The 17,871-nt window shown below is 62.3% G+C and overlaps 2 protein-coding genes across 2 annotated transcripts; one reads left to right on the forward strand and one right to left on the reverse strand.

Annotated features, from left to right (window-relative positions):
• Positions 1-269: 269 nt before the first annotated feature.
• PPIB (peptidylprolyl isomerase B) lies at positions 270-9,528 on the forward strand. Its single transcript, XM_075897487.1, has 5 exons — positions 270-459; positions 5,514-5,627; positions 7,101-7,194; positions 8,660-8,844; positions 9,179-9,528. Exons 1-5 carry the CDS (start codon positions 301-303, stop codon positions 9,299-9,301), a joined length of 675 nt encoding a protein of 224 aa, XP_075753602.1. The 5' UTR covers positions 270-300; the 3' UTR covers positions 9,302-9,528.
• Positions 9,529-10,054: 526 nt separating this feature from the next.
• Positions 10,055-17,360, reverse strand: SNX22 (sorting nexin 22). The gene is made up of 6 exons (XM_075897488.1): positions 17,208-17,360; positions 14,811-14,894; positions 13,959-14,063; positions 13,708-13,802; positions 11,360-11,433; positions 10,055-10,572 (listed from the first exon to the last, which is right to left on the reverse strand). Exons 1-6 carry the CDS (start codon positions 17,313-17,315, stop codon positions 10,382-10,384), a joined length of 657 nt encoding a protein of 218 aa, XP_075753603.1. The 5' UTR covers positions 17,316-17,360; the 3' UTR covers positions 10,055-10,381.
• Positions 17,361-17,871: the final 511 nt, after the last annotated feature.

The following is a 17,871-nucleotide window of genomic DNA, read 5'->3' on the forward strand; positions in this document are numbered from 1 at the left end:
CGGGCTCGGGCGCGCGCTCCCCCGCCGGGAGGTGTAGTCTGGTCCCGGCGCTCGGGCCAATCGGCGGGCGCCGAGGCTCCCACCCCTCGTGCCCACTTCCCGTTGGCCAGGAGGCGGCCCAATGAGCAGCTGGAAACGTGGCAGGCTCTGGAGCCGGCTCCGGGCCCCCCCTCCGCTCGCGATGGAACGCGCCAGCGCGGCTCGCGGCTCCGCCCCCTCCTCCCCCGCTCGGTGGGCGGCGGCGGGGGCGCGGCTCGGGCCGTACCACTGGCGGGGGGCGCGGGGCGGAGCGGGGCCCGGATGCTGGCGGCGCGGCGGGCGCTGTGGCCGGGCTGCGAGCGCAGGAGGATGAAGCTGCTGGTGGCCGCGGCGCTGCTGGGCGGGTCGCTGCTGCTGCTGCTGCTGCCGGCGGCCTCGCGCGCCGACGAGCGCAAGAAGGGGCCCAAGGTCACCGTCAAGGTGGGCCCCCCCCACCGCGATCTGCCCCCCCCGGCATCCTCCCGCCCCCCCCCCTCGCGATCTGCCCCCCCCCACCGCGATCTGCCCCCCCCGGCATCCTCCCCCCCCCCCCCCGCGATCTGCCCCCCCCCCGCGATCTGCCCCCCCCGGCATCCTCCCGCCCCCCCCCCCGCGATCTGCCCCCCCCCACCGCGATCTGCCCCCCCCGGCATCCTCCCGCCCCCCCCACCGCGATCTGCCCCCCCCCCCGCGATCTGCCCCTTCGGCCCCCCCACCGCGATCTGCCCCCCCCGGCATCCTCCCGCCCCCCCTCGCGATCTGCCCCCCCCACCGCGATCTGCCCCCCCCCCGGCATCCTCCCGCCCCCCCCCTCGCGATCTGCCCCCCCCCACCGCGATCTGCCCCCCCCCCGGCATCCTCCCGACCCTCCCTCGCGATCTGCCCCCCCCACCGCGATCTGCCCCCCCCCGGCATCCTCCCGCCCCCCCTCGTGATCTGCCCCTTCGGCCCCCCCACCGCGATCTGCCCCCCCCAGCATCCTCCCGCCCCCCCTCGCGATCTGCCCCCTCGGCCCCCCCACCGCGATCTGCCCCCCCGGCATCCTCCCGCCCCCCCTCGCGATCTGCCCCCCCCCCGCGATCTGCCCCCCCCGGCATCCTCCCGCCCCCCCTCGCGATCTGCCCCCCCCGGCATCCTCCCGCCCCCCCCTCGCGATCTGCCCCCCCCCCACCGCGATCTGCCCCCCCCCGGCGTCCTCCCGCCCCCCCTCGCGATCTGCCTCCCCGCCCCCCCCGGCATCCTCCCGCCCCCCCTCGCGATCTGCCTTCCCGCCCCCCCCACCGCGATCTGCCCCCCCCCGGCATCCTCCCGCCCCCCCCTCGCGATCTGCCCCTCGGCCCCCCCACCGCGATCTGCCCCCCCCGGCATCCTCCCGACCCTCCCTCGCGATCTGCCCCCTCGGGCCCCCCACCGTGATCTGCCCCCCCCGGCATCCTCCCGGCCCTCCCTCGCGATCTGCCCCCCCCACCGCGATCTGCCCCGCCCCCGGCATCCTTCCGGCCCTCCCTCGCGATCTGCCCCCCCCCACCGCGATCTGCCCCCCCCCGGCATCCTCCCGACCCTCCCTCGCGATCTGCCCCCCCCCACCGCATCCTCCCGACCCTCCCTCGCGATCTGCCCCCCCCCCCGGCATCCTCCTGCCGGCCCCTCCCTCGTGATCTGCCCCCCCCGACCCCCCTACCGCGATCTGCCCCCCCCCCCGGCATCCTCCTGCCGGCCGCTCCCCCCGCGATCTGTCCTGCCCCCGGCATCCGCTTGCCCCCCCCCCCCCCCGACAGTATCCTCCCGATCAACCCTCCTCCCGACCGAGATCTGGTCGCTACCCCCCCCCCCCCCCATCTGCCCAACTTGCTCCCATTGGATCCTGCTGCTCCCCCCCCCCGGATCCCCCACCTGATTTGCGCCCCCCCCTCCCCGCTGTGATCCTCCTGCTTCCCCTGCCCGACCCGCTCCCCCCTCCTTGTTCTGCCGCCCCTCTCTCCGCTGGAACACCTGGCCCCGGGTTCCCCTGCTCCCCTCACCCCATGGGGCCACACTCCCTGGGGGCGGGGGAAGGCGGTCAGTGGAGCCCTGGCCTGATGGCAGCAGCTGGGGGGTCCAGGGGAAGGGCTGAGCCCGGGCGGGGGAGTGAGGATGGAGACTCCCCCAAAGCCAGGCTCTTGGGCCGGGCAGGCTGCTGCTGCCCCACTGCCTGCCCACTGGCTCAGTGGCCTCTTGGGGCCAGCTGGTGCAGGTCAGTCACGCAGCCCCAGGGGAAGAGGCTGCGGTAATTGCCCTGTGACCAAATGGCCACTAAAGGGTCCTTTCTGCCCCCGTCCCCTCCCACTGTTGAGTTTAATCCTCCGCCTCCAGGTGCCCCCAGGAATCATAAGAACGGCCATACTGGGTCAGACCAAAGGTCCATCTAGCCCAGTTTCCTGTCTGCCAACAGTGGCCAGCACCAGGGGCCCCAGAGAGGGTGGACTGAAGACAACGATAAAGCGATTTGTCTCCTGCCATCCCTCTCCAGCCTCTGACAAACAGAGGCCAAGGACACCATTTTATCCCCTGGCTAATAGCCTTTTGTGGACCTAACCTCCATGAAATTATCTAGCTTCTCTTTAAACTCTGTTATAGTCCTAGCCTTCACAACCTCCTCTGGCAAGGAGTTCCACAGGTTAACCACGCTGTGTGAAGAAGTATCAGAGGGGTATCATTTGCCATTTTGTGTGAAGAACTTTCTTTTATTAGTTTTAAACCTGCTCCCCATTAATTTCATTTGGTGTCCTTTAGTTCTTCTATTTAGGGAACTAATAAATAATTTTTCTTTATCCGTCCTCTCCACACCACTCATGATTTTATAAACCTCTATCATATCCCCCCTCAGTCTCCTCTTTTCTAAACTGAAAAGTCCCAGTCACTTTAACCTCTCCTCATATGGGACCCGTTCCAAACCCCTAATCATTTTAGTTGCCCTTTTCTGAACCCTTTCCAAGTCCAAAATATCTTTTTTGAGGTGAGGAGACCACATCTGTACACAGTATTCAAGATGTGGGCGTACCATAGTTTTATACAGGGGCAGTAAGATATTCTGTCTTATTTTCTATCCCTTTCCTAATAATTCCTAGCATCCTATTTGCCTTTTTGACCACCGCTGCACTCTGTGTGGAAGTTTTCAGAGAACTGTCCACGATAACTCCAAGATCTCTTTCCTGATTTGTCGTAGCCAAATTAGCCCCCATCATATTGTACGTATAGTTGGGGTTATTTTTCCCGATGTGCATTACTTTACACTTATCCACATTAAATTTCATTTGCCATTTTGTTGCCCAATCACTCAGTTTGTTTCTCTCTTGACTATCCTAAACAGTTTGGTATCATCTGCAAACTTTACCACCTCACTGCTTACCCCTTTCTCCAGATCATTTATGAATAAGTTGAAAAGGATTGGTCCCAGGACTGACCCTTGGGGGACACCACTAGTTACCCCTCTCCACTCTGAAAATTTACCATTTATTCCTACCCTTTGTTTCCTGTCTTTTAACCAGTTCTCAATCCAAGAAAGGACCTTCCCTCTTATCCCATGGCCATGTAATTTACACAAGAGCCTTTGGTGAGGGACCTTGTCAAAGGCTTTCTGAAAATCTAAGTATACTATAGCTACTGGATCCCCCTTGTCCACATGTTTGTTAACCCCTTCAAAGAACTCTAATAGATTAGTAAGACAGGATTTCCCTTTACAGAAACCATGTTGACTTTTGTCCAACAAATTATGTTCTTCTACATGCTTCACAATTTTATTCTTTACTATTGTTTCGACTAATTTGCCCGGAACTGAAGTTAGACTTACCGGTCTGTAATTGCCAGGATCGCCTCTAGAGCCCTTTTTAAATATTGGTGTCACATTGGCTACCTTCCAGTCATTAGGTACGGAAGCCGATTTAAAGGTTACAAACCACAGATAATAGCTCAGCAATTTCCCATTTTAGTTCTTTTAGAATCCTTGGATGAATGCCATCCAGTCCCGGAGATTTGTTAACATTAAGTTTTTCTATTTGTTCCAAAACCTCCTCTAATGACACTTCAATCTGGGACAGTTCCTCAGATTCATCACCAACAAAGTACGGTGCAGATTCAGGAATCTCCCCAACGTCCTCAGCTGTGAAAACTGAAGCAAAGAAATCATTTAGTTTCTCCGCAATGGCTTTATCGTCCTTGATTGCTCCTTTTATAGCTCGATCATCTAGGGGACCCACAGGTTTTTTAGCAGGCTTCCTGCTTCTAATGTACTTAAAAAACATTTTGTTATTTCTTTTTGAGTTTTTGGCTAGCTGTTCCTCAAAATCTTTTTTTGCTTTTCTTACTACATTTTTACACTTGATTTGACAGTGTTTATGTTCTTTTCTATTTATCTCACTAGGATTTGACTTCCACTTCTTAAAAGATACCTTTTTGTCCTTCACTGCTTCTTTTACATGGTGGTTAAGCCACGGTGACTCTTTTTTCGGTCTCTTGCTATGCTTTTTAATTTGGGGTATACATTTAAGTTGGGCCTCTATTATGGTGTCTTTAAAAAGTTTCCATGCAGCTTTCAGGGATTTGGCTCTAGTCACTGTGCCTTTTAATTTCTGTTTAACAAACCTCCTCATTTTTGTGTAATTCCCCTTTTTGAAATTAAATGCCAGGGTGCTGGACTGCTGAGGTGTTCTTCCCACCACAGGAATGTTGAATGTTATTATATTATGGTCACTATTCCCAAGCGGTCCTGTAACGGTTATATCCTGGACTTGATCCTGCACTCCACTCAGGACTAAATCGAGAATTGCCTCTCCCCTTGTGGGTTCCTGTACCAGCTGCTCCAAGAAGCAGTCATTTAAGCCATTGAGAAATGTTATCTCCACTTCTCTTCCTGAGGTGACATGTATCCAGTCAATATGGGGGTAATTAAAATCCCCCATTATTACAGAGTTCTTTATTTTGGTAGCCTCTCTAATCTCCCTTAGCATTTCAATGTCAGTATCGCTGTCCTGGTCAGGTGGTCGGTAATATATCCCTACTACTAATTTCTTATTATTGGAGCATGTAATTACTATCCATAGCGATTCTATTGAACATGTTGATTCACTTAATATTTTTATTTCGTTTGATTCTACATTATCTTTCACATACAGTGCCACTCCGCCACCCAGCCGGCCTGCTCTATCCTTTCTATATATTTTATATCCCGGTATGATTGTGTCCCACAGATTTTCCTCATTCCACCAGGTTTCGGTGATGTCTATTATGTCAATCTCCTCCTTTAATATGAGGTACTCTAGTTCACCCATCTTATTAGTCAGACATCAGGCCATGGCTAGTGGGTGAGTCACTGACGCACAGGAGCGGCTGCAGCCCAGCCAGCCAGAGCGGCTCTGGGCCTGGGCCTGGGCCTGGCACAGCAGGGAGGTGTCGTCTGAGTGACCGCACCACCCTGGCATCCGGAATCCCTGGCTGATACTGATGCCCTTGTCCTACAGGTGTATTTTGATCTGCGCATCGGGGAGGAAGATGTTGGTCGAGTCGTGATCGGCCTCTTTGGGAAGACAGTCCCAAAGACCGTGGAGAACTTCGTCGCCTTGGCCACAGGAGAGGTGAATCCCTGGGCAGTGGCCCTCATTCCAGTTTCCCACTCGCCCCAAGTGGCAGTCTGCCATTAAGCATAAATTGGGACTGGCCCTTCTGCCTGCACGGCCACCCTCTACCGCCAGGAGCAGGGAGAAAGCTGCTGGCCTGAGGACCGGTAGGGAGCTCATTCCAGCACCCAGGGGGTGTTTGTTGGCAGCATCCACATTAACCACAGGGCTGATCTGGTCACTGGTTGAACAGCCCTTCTGTGTCTGTGTGTCAGCTGCCTAGGATGCTGGTGGCAATCCTGGCTAGACTGATCCTGAGTGACCTGTCACTCCCGTCAGGCTAGGAGAGTTATGCTCAGATGACCATGTGTAGATGTAAAGGATTAACCGGTTACCCGGGAAGCATACCCCTTACCAGCATGCTTCCCGGGGAACTGGTTAACTGGCCCCATGGCAGGCCTGGCCAGAGCAGTCTGCGATGCAGTGTAGCTGGACTGGAACAGTCCCCCGCCGCAGGATCACAGTTAACCGGGTAAACGTTAGGTTTAACTGATTCACATTTTAACCGGGATTTTACACCTCTAGTCACGGGTGTTTCCTCGACACCTTAGAGCCACACAGATCTAGCAGCTGCGCTCAGCATCCTGGTACGTCAGCCTCGCCGTAGATACCTCCCACTTCTAGTTCTGTCTCGGGGGAGGAGGAGTAAGGGGGGGGGTGTATGGTCTAGACTGCGGGAGTCACCGACACACTTCCCAGTCTCCTGCTGCTCCTCTGCCTGTGAACCAGACCTCGAGGGAATGACAGTGCCATGTGTCCCTTTTATTACGTCACTGGCCAGCGCAAGGCTGGAGCCCGGGGGGCCCTCTTTCTGGGTGTGATGCAGAAGGCAGTTTGCTACACCCCTTCTCCCATGGGTTAGGCAGAAGGGTCTTGGCCCAGCTGCCCCCCCGGAGAGGGATCAGCTCTCTCACTGGCTCCCAGCACTTTTAGCCCTGTTTCTTGCCCACTCCACTGCTACCGAGGGCTGGGGAGTGTTCTCCAGCAGAGCCCTGGGCTCCGGTCACTGGGGCCTTTCGTTGGGAGATGGGCGTCTAGCTCCTTTTGGCTGTTCTAAAAGTAACCCTTCTCAGCTCCGCCTTGCCCTGGGGTTGGAGACAAGTCCTGCTGCTCTCTGGGTTTGCTGGGGACTAAGGCTCTCGGGCCCCTGAGCTGGGATGGGCCGGAGAAGATGTGAAATTGCCCCAGGTCCCATCCTTTCCCCCTCTTCCCAGCCCCAAGGGCCAGAGACATGAGTGAACACTCGATACTGCAGCCGGGGGAAGACCTGGCTCCACCACCAGCTCAACCTGCCCTGGCTGGGGGGCGGGGGAGAGAGAGAGAGCCTCCTAGGAAGAGGACAGGCAGTGGGAGGTGGGCAGAGCAATTTATTAGCCATTGCCCAGGCTCTCGTACCTCCCCCGGCCTCATGCTCGCTATCCTCTGTTCCAGAAAGGGTTTGGGTTTAAGGGCAGCAAGTTCCACCGTGTGATCAAGGACTTCATGATCCAGGGAGGAGACTTCACCCGCGGAGACGGCACCGGAGGTAACAGTGGGGCTGTGCCACCTTGCCCCTCTCCTGTCGGCCAGGCCATGAGTCACCCTGAGGCGAGAGGCGGCAGCGCTTTCCCTGCGCGCTGCAGGGCCGCTTGGGAATTAGAGGGGCTCAGACCCCGCCTGCCAGGCAGCGCTCTGGATAGGGGGTTCCTGGCTGTGCCGGGGAGTTGGGGTACAAAATCCTGTCCAACCTGCTGACTGATTAGTTAGAGTAGTGCTTTGTTTAGTACTGCCGGCCCCGGGCTGTGGGTTTTGCCGCAGGCCCAAGCGTTTAAGCCTTGCATATGCCTAATAGCAAGCCCCAGGACTCTTGTCTGCGGTGCTTCAGGCAGATAGTTGCAAAGCATATAAGCCTCGCACAAAGCAAGAGACTTTTGCTTGAGGCAGTTGCTAATGGAAGCCGTGCTGAGACCCGTGCGGCCCAGCCATCGGTGCAGGTAGATCCCCAGCACCGCAGCAGAAGGCACAGCCTCGGCATTGTTTCACCTCCCTGGCCCCTCACAAGTTCACTAGGCCCCGCACGAGCCGGCAAAGGGGAGCGGCACCGGTAGCTCCGGCCTTGTTACATTTGGCACTGGGAGGTCCCCCCGCTGATTGTGAAGAGGTGGAGTTGGTGGAGTTTGCAGCGCCCGCTTCCTTCGAGGTTGAATTGAACTCGCAGCACCTCCGCCTCCAGCAGGCGCCCCTGAGCCTCTAGCACCAACCAGGCATTTTGTCCTCGCGAGAACGCCTGAGCGCGCCCCTTGGGGACTGGCAAAGCGCCATTCTGATTCGCCAGATTCACCTCACCGCTGCGGTCAGCACCTGGAATGCACCCGGCCCCCCAGGCACAAGCCTTGTGGTCCCCAGCACTGAGACACCAGCTCCATTCCTCATCGGGCTCCGGCACACGGAGCCGCTCCCCTCCCACCACCAAGAGTCAGGCATCGTTCTGCTCTGCTAGCTGGCATGGGTCTCTGCGTGGCTTCTCCTGGCCTCTGGCCCATCCTCCTCTTTGTAAACCCCAGGGTTGTGCGCTTCCTCAAGGGGTTGGACAGGATCTACCCCCAGGCGCAGCCACCTCTCCCCACATGGGATTAAGGATGTTAAGGACTAGTCGATTTGCCCCTCCCCCCGGTAGCTCTGGCCTTGCTACATTTGGCACTGGGAGGGTCCCCCACTGGTTGTGAAGCGGTGTGGGACTGCTCTCCTGCACCACCTTCGCTCCTCCAAGGGGGAGCCCTGGCCACCGTGCCCCTGGGAGGGGTTCATCTAGGGTCCTGCCCTCTTCTCTCCTCGGGCTGAGCCCCGTCCAAGCAGGGACTAGCTCCGGGCTGCCACGTGCAGGGGCTGGGCGCCCGTCCAGCGCCATGCGACTCCCTGCTGCTCTTGCTAGTACGCTCCCCGGGGCCAGCCGTAAGAGCTGGCCTGCGCGGAACCGCGACCGGCAGCTGCTCCTCTTGTCTCCTTACCAGGCAAGAGTATCTATGGCGACCGTTTCCCTGACGAGAACTTCAAGCTGAAGCACTATGGGCCGGGCTGGATCAGCATGGCCAATGCTGGCAAGGACACCAACGGCTCCCAGTTCTTCATTACCACAGTCAAGACCCCCTGGCTGGACGGCAAGCACGTTGTGTTCGGCAAAATCCTGGAAGGGATGGTAAGGGGGGAGTCCGGCCGGGAGGGAATGGGGGGTAGGGGGAGTTAAGTGCCACCTGCTTGAACAGGGACCATTCCCAGCCTGTGTAAATGAGCGAGTGGGGCGGGGCGAGGGGGTTTGGGCCGGTTGCTCTTGGCAACCCTCTGAAGCGCCCTCCCCGCACACCTGGGAGCAGGGCCTGGGCTGCCTGTTGGACCAAGCAGGGGCAGGCAGACAGCGCCCCTGGCTGCGGGGCCTCTGGCTCCTTGGCTGTGTTGTCTAGAGCAGGCCGAAGGTGAGGGCTGGCTCTGGCTACCGGGCCCCTGAGCTCAGGCCCTCTGTGGGTGTCCCCTAGGACGTGGTGAGGAAGGTGGAGAACACTAAGACCGACAGTCGGGACAAGCCCCTGAAGGACGTGACCATCGCTGAGTGTGGCACCATCGAGGTGGAGAAGCCGTTTGCCATCGCCAAAGAGTAGACCATCCTCCCCCAGAAACGGGCTGGGCCGGGCCGCCAGGGCCGGGCTGGGAGGCGCCGCCGGGCCCGCAGGATTGGCTGCCCGGGGCTGAGCAGAGGCTTGGGGGAGTGAGGGTGGTGGGTACCAACCTCCTGCCTGGCGGCCCGTTGGGGGGGCAGCAGTGGACTTGGGGCCATCACTTTTGTAAGACGCACACGCACCAATAAATGCTCAGTGTGTTTTTTATAGAGCTGCCTGGGGCCTGGTTCCTGCACGGGGGGGGTGCCAGCCATAACACCAGTTCTAGCCTGAGGGGCTCTGTCCCCATCCGTGAGTGACAAGGCCTGGGGGACTAGTGGGGGTGCAGGCTCCAGGGATCTCCCCGTAGTGGTGGTGAGAGCAGCCCTGCTCCCAGCCAGGTGACGCTGCCGCCCAGCGGAGGGGTGGCCTGACCCCTGCAGCCTACGCTATGCCAGCCTGGGGCTCTTCCATGAGCCAGGCACCAGCTGCTGGGCCCTTGCCCCAGGCATTGCTCCTTGCCAGGCCCCACGCTGGGGCTCACCCCCACCTGCCTGCCCAGGCCTCACTTCCTGCCCCACCACCCTCACTCCCCCAAGCAGCTCAGCATCACAGCCAGGCTGGTGTCTGCTCTCCCTGCTTGGGCCAAACACCCCCCTCCCCGCGACTTGCACTGACCACATCCCTTTATGTGGGGCCCAGAGCTAAACAGGGCCCCAGAGCCTAGCACCCACTGGACAAAGCACAGCAGCCATCTCCAAACCAGCCCTGAGTGATTTATTGCTATGAACATCTGTACAGCTACCCTGGGCCTGCCCTCTGCAGACCAGACATGGCCGCTGCGTCCAGCGTGACAGCGTGGCGCCAGCCAGCACGAGCCAGCCTGGAGCTGGGCTGTTCCAGCCACGGGGCACGGGGCAGCTCTCTGCGCCTTGGACCAGCTGAGGGTCAACACGACAGCAGCCTCTCTGCGTCCGGGCCTTGTTGCAGGTGCTCTGTGAAAACAGTCCCCGGGCTCAGAGGCACCCCCAGCCCCACGGCAGGAGGAAGCAAGGCCCAGGGAAGGCAGAGCGGGTGCGATCCCTAGATGGGACAGCTGAGCAGGGCTCGCCCAGCAGGAGCGGCGCTGGCGAAGCCCGAGCAGAGGCTGGGCGGTGGGTACGCCGCGGAGCAGGGCAGGCTAAGCGCGTGGGGGGCCGCCTTCCCCCAGCAGGGATGCGCTGGCGCGTAGAGGCCTTGCAACACACCGCTCAGCACTACGTCGGGCAGCAGCTCTGCAACAGAGGAGAGGAACGGGTTAAGAGCAGCCCCACCACTTCTCTGGGAGCAGGGCCCTGCCTGGGACGAGTGCGGCTGTGGGATCCCAGTCCGGCTGCACAGCTCTGGCCTGCAGGAGGCAGAGGGTGACCAGCTACCAGACATAGCTCCCTGGCCTCTCAAAAGCAGGCAGCAGCCAGGGCTGCTGCAAGGCACCATGTACCCGGGGAAGGGGGGCGGACAATGGGGAGGGCAGCTAACCTTGCAGCCCTCAGCCTGGCTTGTCAGAGGGCTCCCCCAGGCCCTTTACAAGCTGAGCCGCAGGGCAGGCACTGAGCAGCACCACATGCTTCTGAAGGGGGAGGGGCAACAGAACAGACACATGCCACCCCTCCCCCCCACACACACCCCATTTGCTAAAAACGTCCCCTTCAAAGCCCAAGGTGGAGTGTTTGCACGTCGGGGGGGGGGGGGGGGCGAGGTCTCCTGCAGACCCTTTCCTGCCCAGCGCTTGCCTGGGCGAGCAGCCAGGCTGCGGGAGAGGAACCGTCAGGCCTTTGGGGGAAGCAGGTGGCCCTGCTCTGCTCCCACTTACACTCCGCTGCCTGCGCTGAGGGAGCAGTTGGAGGGTTTGTTCCTCGCCCGCCGGCCAGGCCAAGGTGCCGCGAGGGGGAGATTGGCTGGGGGCAGCACCTGACATCCCCCCTTGGAACGGGAATGCGCTCGCAGGACACACCCATCCCTTTGGGAGCAGCCTGCCCACCTCCCCGCACGGCCATTGCCCCTCCCCCGCGCCCGCCGTACCTGTGGACGAGGGGAACACGTACGGGTCTTTGTGGAAGCTCAGAGCTGGCCGGTGCGGGAGCAGGACGCCGTGGCTGCAACGAGAGGAGCCAGTGAGGACCTGGCTGTTCTGGGGCAAGGAGATGGGTGGCTGCCGAGAGCGGGGTCCCCCCCGCCGCCATGCAGCCTATCCTGCCAGGGTCCATCGGAGCGGGGCCGGACGCTCAGGTTTGCATGTCCCGTGGGGCTCCCATGCCTGCACTGTAGCGCCAGGGAAGGGGGCACGAGGGGCAGCTGGGCAGAGGGAGGAGCCAAGGCTGTGGGGGGCACAAGTGTCCCATCAGCTGCCAGCAGGGGGCCTCTACTGCAGGGAGAACTGCACTAGATGCAGGCAGCCACCAGGGGGCGCCCCTGCTCTGCAGCAGGCTCAGCCAGCAGGGGGCTCTGGCAACAAGCCCCTCCCTCCCCCAGCTAGGACCCCCTGCCCCTCCCCACTGGGCAGGGACAGCTCTAGGTTTTTTGCCGCCCCAAGCAAAAGATTTTTGGCCCCTCCCCCTTTTTTTGTTGGTTTTACACACGTTTGTACTTTGCGATTTTTGTTTTTGTTTTTGTTTTTGCATTTTAGCCCTGTAAATAGCAAATTAAATGTATATTATTTTTTTCCCATAAAGGCGCTTCAAATAAACTCCCCCTCCCCTTTCACTCGCTGCTGGGTCACAGCCTTTTCCCTGCCCTGTCCAGCCCCTCCCTATGGACAAACACCCCGCACTCCTGACCCACAGGGGGAGCAGGGACAGCGCAGAGCCAGAGGGGCAGGGGGAACGGGGAGCAGGGTTCACCGTGGGGATCGGGAGGTGCAGAGCCAGAGGGCCACGGGGACCGGGGGAAGCAGCGGGACTGGGGTGCGCAGAGCCAGAGGGGTGCAGGGAACAGGGGGAACGCGGGAAACGGGAGGCGCAGAGCCAGAGGGATGTAGGGATTGGGGGGTGCAGGGGAGGCCCGGGGAATGGGATGTGGGGAACACAAGGGGCAAAGGGATCAGGATCCAGGGGCAGTGCGGGGAATGGTGGGCACAGACCCAGAGGGGCACAGGGAAAAGGGGCTGCAGGGTGCAGAGGGGGCGCAGATCCAGAGGGGGGTGGGGACTGGGTGGCGCAGAGCCAGAGTGGGGGCAGGGATGGGGTGCGGGGTGCAAGGGCGGCGCAGAGCCAGAGAATCGCAGGGAACGGAGAGCAGAGAGGGCAGGGGAGCAGGCGGCGTGGAGCCAGAAGGGCGCAGGGCAGGGCAGTGCCCGGCAGGGAGTGGTCTCTTGCTGGCGAAGGGCGCTGGAGCCACGGCAGGACTGGAGCTGGCAGGGCAGAGCCTGGCCACGCCGTGCTCCGCAGCCAGCTACTGGGGACATGCAGCCAGAGCCGAGCTCCCACGGCCCTTTAAAACTGGAGGTGCGGGCAGGGCCGGGCATTGCCAGGGGCAGCTGCTTACCTGGAAATGCCGCCCCTGCAAATGTGTTTGATTTGCTGGTGCCTAGAGCCGGCCCTGCCACTGGGACACACACACCCCAGCCAGTGCTTGGCAAGGCCCACCAGCAACTGGGAGCCCTGCCACCAGCCCTTGCAGCTGGAGCACGGCCCCAACAGGAGCAGCTGGGAGGCGCACGGACGACCTGCCCTCTCCCTCCCTCGGAGGGGACACCGGAAACAGCCAAGGGAGTGAATCGTCCCGCCCTCCTGGTGGGGGCAGGAGCTGCCCTCCCCCACATGATGGGCAGAGGAGGGAGCGACCGCCAGCCTGCCTGCCAGCAAGCCCCATTTCACAGGTGAGGAAATGGCATCCCAAAGAGGGGCAGGACCTTTCTGAGTCACATAGCAAATCACCAGCAGAGCTGAGCACCTGGTGGCACCAGCTACTAGGCAACGCTGCCTCCAATGACTGTTAATCCAGCTAGCCCCTTGCATGCACCAAGGAATCGTGTGAGCTCCCAGATGTCACGACAGGTTGAACCGCTCTACTCCAGCACCCTCTGGTCCAGCAACATCCACGGTCCGGCATGATTTTAGTTACTCCGAGGTCCATTTACCATGGGTGCGGCCAAGTTTCCCGCAGCCCCAGAAAGTTCGTTTACGAGCACAGGTCCTGGCTCAGAGCTGCACAGGAGTACAGAGCACTAATCCACCCCTAAATGTCGCCTAAGAGCCCAGCAAGCAGTGCAAGTTCTGGCAATGCTGCTAGACAATATTGACCTCCTGTGGTTTGGCGAGTTCTCTGATTCAGCACCCATCTGGTCCCATGGGTGCTGGACTAGAGGTTTAACCTACAGATCACTGGAGACTTGGCTTCCACCGGGGGCGTCCCAGGCTCGGGGTACTCACCGCAGGCTGCCGGCCTTGACATCCTGGTGAAAGTGCCGCAGCTTCAGGAAGTCCAGCAGCTCCTTAGGCAGCTCCTTGTTGTAGTACAGGACGCCCTGCAGCAAACAGACGGAGCCGCTTAGAGCTCACTGGAGCCCCTGGCCCAGCAGAGCACCCGGCGTTGTCCTGAGAAGCAAGGCCCAGATCCACTCCAGGGAGTCGCATCCAGCCCAGGAGTCACCAGGGCCCCAAGGAGGGGGCACCCCCCCTACCTGAATGTAAAACTCCAGGCCCTGCCGCCGCTGCTCCAGCACCTTCGACATCCAGTTGGGGACACGCTTGGGGGGGAAATCCGGGACCTTGCATATCTTCCTTATCTAGGGCAGAAGGTGGTGTTACCACCCGGCCGAGACAGCCCTGCTGCGTGGAGCCGCCGGACGCCTCTGCTCCAGGCGCCAGCTCCATGCAGGCAGACCCTGCCCTCTGACATGCAGCCGCATCGGGCCCCTCCAGGGGCTGCAAAGGTCTCCTCCCCCCCGTGCCAGCAGGGTGGCATCATGCCCCACCCCTCCTGGCCCCACACCACTCGCCAGCTGCTGGCTCGTGCGCTTGGGCGAGGCCCTGCTCTCTCCTCTCTCGGTGGTGTGTGAAAGCCCCAGGGAGATAACGGGTCCCCGTCTCACAGCAACGGCCGCAGCCTCAGGGAGGCGTCGCCATGTCCGTTACACTCAGTCCGGTCTCGAACTCTTTTTAAAAGAGCCCACAGGGGCGGGTAAAACAACTCCCCGGGACAGGCCAGCGCTGCCCAGGCCTTGATGTGGGGCTGGCTGACGGGCCACGGGCTCCGGGCACAGCCAAGTGAGGGGAAGAGAACTACGGGGAGGTCCGTGTTATCCCAGCTTGTTCCAATCACCCAGGGCTGCAGGCAGGGCGCAGCGTCCCTTGGAACTGGGAGCACCCCCGGAGGAGCAGGGCCCGGACAGGGAGCCAGGCGCATCTAGCGGGGGCGGGGCCCTGGGGCAGCAAACCATCAGCTGCCCAGAGGCCGCTGTGCAGCGTTGCGGGCGGGTAACATGGAGTTAGCCCCTGCCCTCCACTCCAGCCGCGTGCCCACCCGGCCTCACCCTTTTGTGCAGGGCATGGAACTCGCTGTACCGCTTCTCAAGGGTGTGTTTCCGGCCATTGAACAGCACCTCCACCGTGAACACCTGCCAGGCCACAGAGAGACATGAGAGGGGCTGCCTAGCCTCAGAGCAGAAATCCGCAATAAGAGCACCCCCCTTCCCATACCCAGCCCCTTCCCCTTGCAGCCCTCGGGTGGGGCAGCTGCTGGCAGGGCTGGCTTGGCAGTGGAAGCCGCTGTGTTCTCCCTCCCAGGGTGCACTGCAGCTGTGTAAGCACAATCCAGTGTCCGGAGAGCAAACAGAGCCACAAAAGGCTCTTTCAGAGCAGGCTCTGGCTCCGCTCCCGCACACCGGGCAGGGAGGGCAGCAGCTCCCTTCCAGAAATCCCCTCTTGCTGGGCACAGCAGCTGAAAGGCCTCCTGCAACCGACAGGTCAGCACAGGCTCCATCGCCTCTCCTGCGCCCTGCGCACACGCTGCCACCGTCCCACATCGGACAGCGCGCGCTCTGCCTCGGGCAGCACATGCGGAGCCGCCGGCTGACGCCGCAAGGAGGCTGGGGGTGGGCAGGACGTAGCTAGGAGCTGGACCAGACCACCAGGCTCAGCATCGGTCAGCCAAGGAGGGCCAATGCCCATTCATTGCGCTGCCTCACATGGGAATATGCCCCCCCAGCGGCACAAACACACACCCCGGTGCACCAGAGCGAGCATCATGTCACAGCAGCGCAGAGAGCTCCCGCCGGAGGGCAGGGAACCTGGATTAGCACAGGAACTAGTCACAGGGTCGACACAGGGCAGAGCTGGGAATGGCCTTGCAGCATTCGCTCACCAGCCTTTATGTGAGCTTGGGTTTGCTTGCAGGCTCTCCCCCCCCCATGCTCGCTTCTCTCCCCCTAGTGTGGGATGCAGCCCAGACAAAAACAACAGGTGCCAGGCCAGCCATGGTCCTGCCCTGGCAGGGGCTGCAGCTCTCTGGCTGGAGTCTAGCCACTGCCCAACGCAGCAAGACAGGCCCCCGCACCCCGCACCAGAGCCTGGTGCAGAGGACAATCCAACGAGGCAGCCAGGAACTGGTCACAGCCTCCCTGGCCGGGCTGGTACTGAATTACTGAGTGACCCAAGTCAAATCCCAGCTCGGCACCTGGCTCGGAACAGCCTTATCCCAGGCCTGGGCAGCCAGAAAGGGGAGCGTCCAACATCCCCAATTCCCAGGCCAGGCCCAAGGGGGATGCTCGGCCCTTCCTCTTCCGAAGAGGGAACCGAAACCACCCCCACGCACAAGCTGCTCACCGGGACCAGCTCACCGATCCCCAGCCTCCCAGGCGAGGTGCAGGCCGGGGGCAGGGTGACCTGCCTGTGCCCAGCTAGGAGCTGGAGGGCAGGACGGGGCTGCTGGCCCAGCCCGTGCAGCGAGGCTGGCTCCTACGCCGGTCCCATCAGGGCTGCGGGGAGGGCAGCCTGCCCTGGCACACGTGGCTCAGGCAGGCGGGGAAGACGCCGGTGTTCAGGAACCTGTGGGCTCCGTGGATTTGGAAGCGGGAACGACGGGCATGGGGCTGGCTCTGCCCCCCGCACTAGCGAGACCCCTGGATCCAACCCCCGGCTGCTCTCAGCCTGCTGCTGAGGGCCACAGGGGACGCAAAGCAGAGCAGGCCGGGGCCGTGCAAGCCAGAGGGGAGCGTGGTCGCCTGCCTTCCCCAGCAGCTGCCTGGGGACTGTGGGCCGGGGCCAGGGCAGGGCTGTTGGGCCAGCAGGTTGGGAAGCCCCAGTTCCACGGCTGGCCCCACAGCCGGCCCCACAGCCGGCCCCTCTGAGCAAGGCAGGCGCCCAGGGGCCAGCGCAGCAGGGGGAACGGAGCAGAGAGGAAATGGTCTGAAGTCCCCAGCCAGGCTGGCCGGAGTTATAGCCCCCCCCCCGGGGGCCTTGTGCAGGGGGGCAGGCAGACCCCACCCCAGGGACCGGGCTCCCCAGCTCCTCCGCCCTCCCCTGCGGTCACTGGACGGGTTTAACCCCTTCCCTGCCGGACCCGGGGCTGCACGTGTGTCACCAGCCCCCCGCCCCCCGCCCCAGACACGTTACGTCGGGCCGCGCCATCAGCGGGGCAGGAGGGAAAGTTTGAAACCCCCCGGCCGCGGGCGTGGGGGGGGGGCTAGTGACTCAGCGAAAAGCCCCCCCGCCCCTCTTCGGCGAGTGACTGGCCCAGGGGGCCGCTCGCTCCTGCCCCGCCCCCAGCGGGCTGGCCTGGGGGGGGGGCACTGTTGCCCCGCATTGCCCCCCCGGGGGCAGACCTGGCCCCGGGCCGAGGCCAGGCGGGCAGCGGAGCAAGCCCCGGGCCGGGGGCGGCTGCTCCTGAGCGGGGCCCCCTCCCCCCGTGTCCCGGCGGGGCCGCCCCTCACCGTGCGCGTCTTCTCGGGGCTCCGCACGGGCTCGGCCCCCGGCCCCACGGCGGGGATGGAGACCGCGATCATCGCGCCGCCGGCCGGCCCGGCCGCCCCCTGCTCCATTCATCCCGGCCCCGGCCGCCCCGCCCCGCCCGGGACAGGCCCCGCAGCGCCCCCAGCGCCCGCCCCGGCGCAGCGCCTGGCGCCGGGGCGGGGGAGCGGGCGTCCTGCCGGGGCGCTGCCGGGGCGCAGGGCCATGCTGAAGCCCGCCCGGGCCAGGGGTGTCCCGGCCCCAGTCGCCCGCGGGGGGGGTCAGTAGGGGCGCCAGACGAAAGTCCCGGACACACTGGCCATCCCGTCCCAATCCGCATCCCGTGGGCGTTAGACAACCCCGGACAGGTCTCCGGTACCGGGCTGTGGGGTTCAAACCGGACACCTGGCAGCCCTAGGGGTCAGGCTGGGTTTCCCCGGGGGAGGGGGGTGTCAGGGCTACTCCCAGCAACCTGCATCCGCAGAGAACCCCCGGCAGGTGCAGGGCGCAGACGACTCTGGGACAGAGGCCTCCCAGGTACAGTGTAAACACACCCACACCCACACCCAGTGGGGCTGGGACACTGGCAGGTGTCACCGCTCAAGGGCTGGCTGTGTGTGCCCACGGCTGCGCTGGGTACGGCCCCGG

Source organism: Pelodiscus sinensis, chromosome 14 (genome assembly GCF_049634645.1).
Source record: "Pelodiscus sinensis isolate JC-2024 chromosome 14, ASM4963464v1, whole genome shotgun sequence".
Lineage (NCBI taxonomy): Eukaryota > Metazoa > Chordata > Testudines > Trionychidae > Pelodiscus > Pelodiscus sinensis.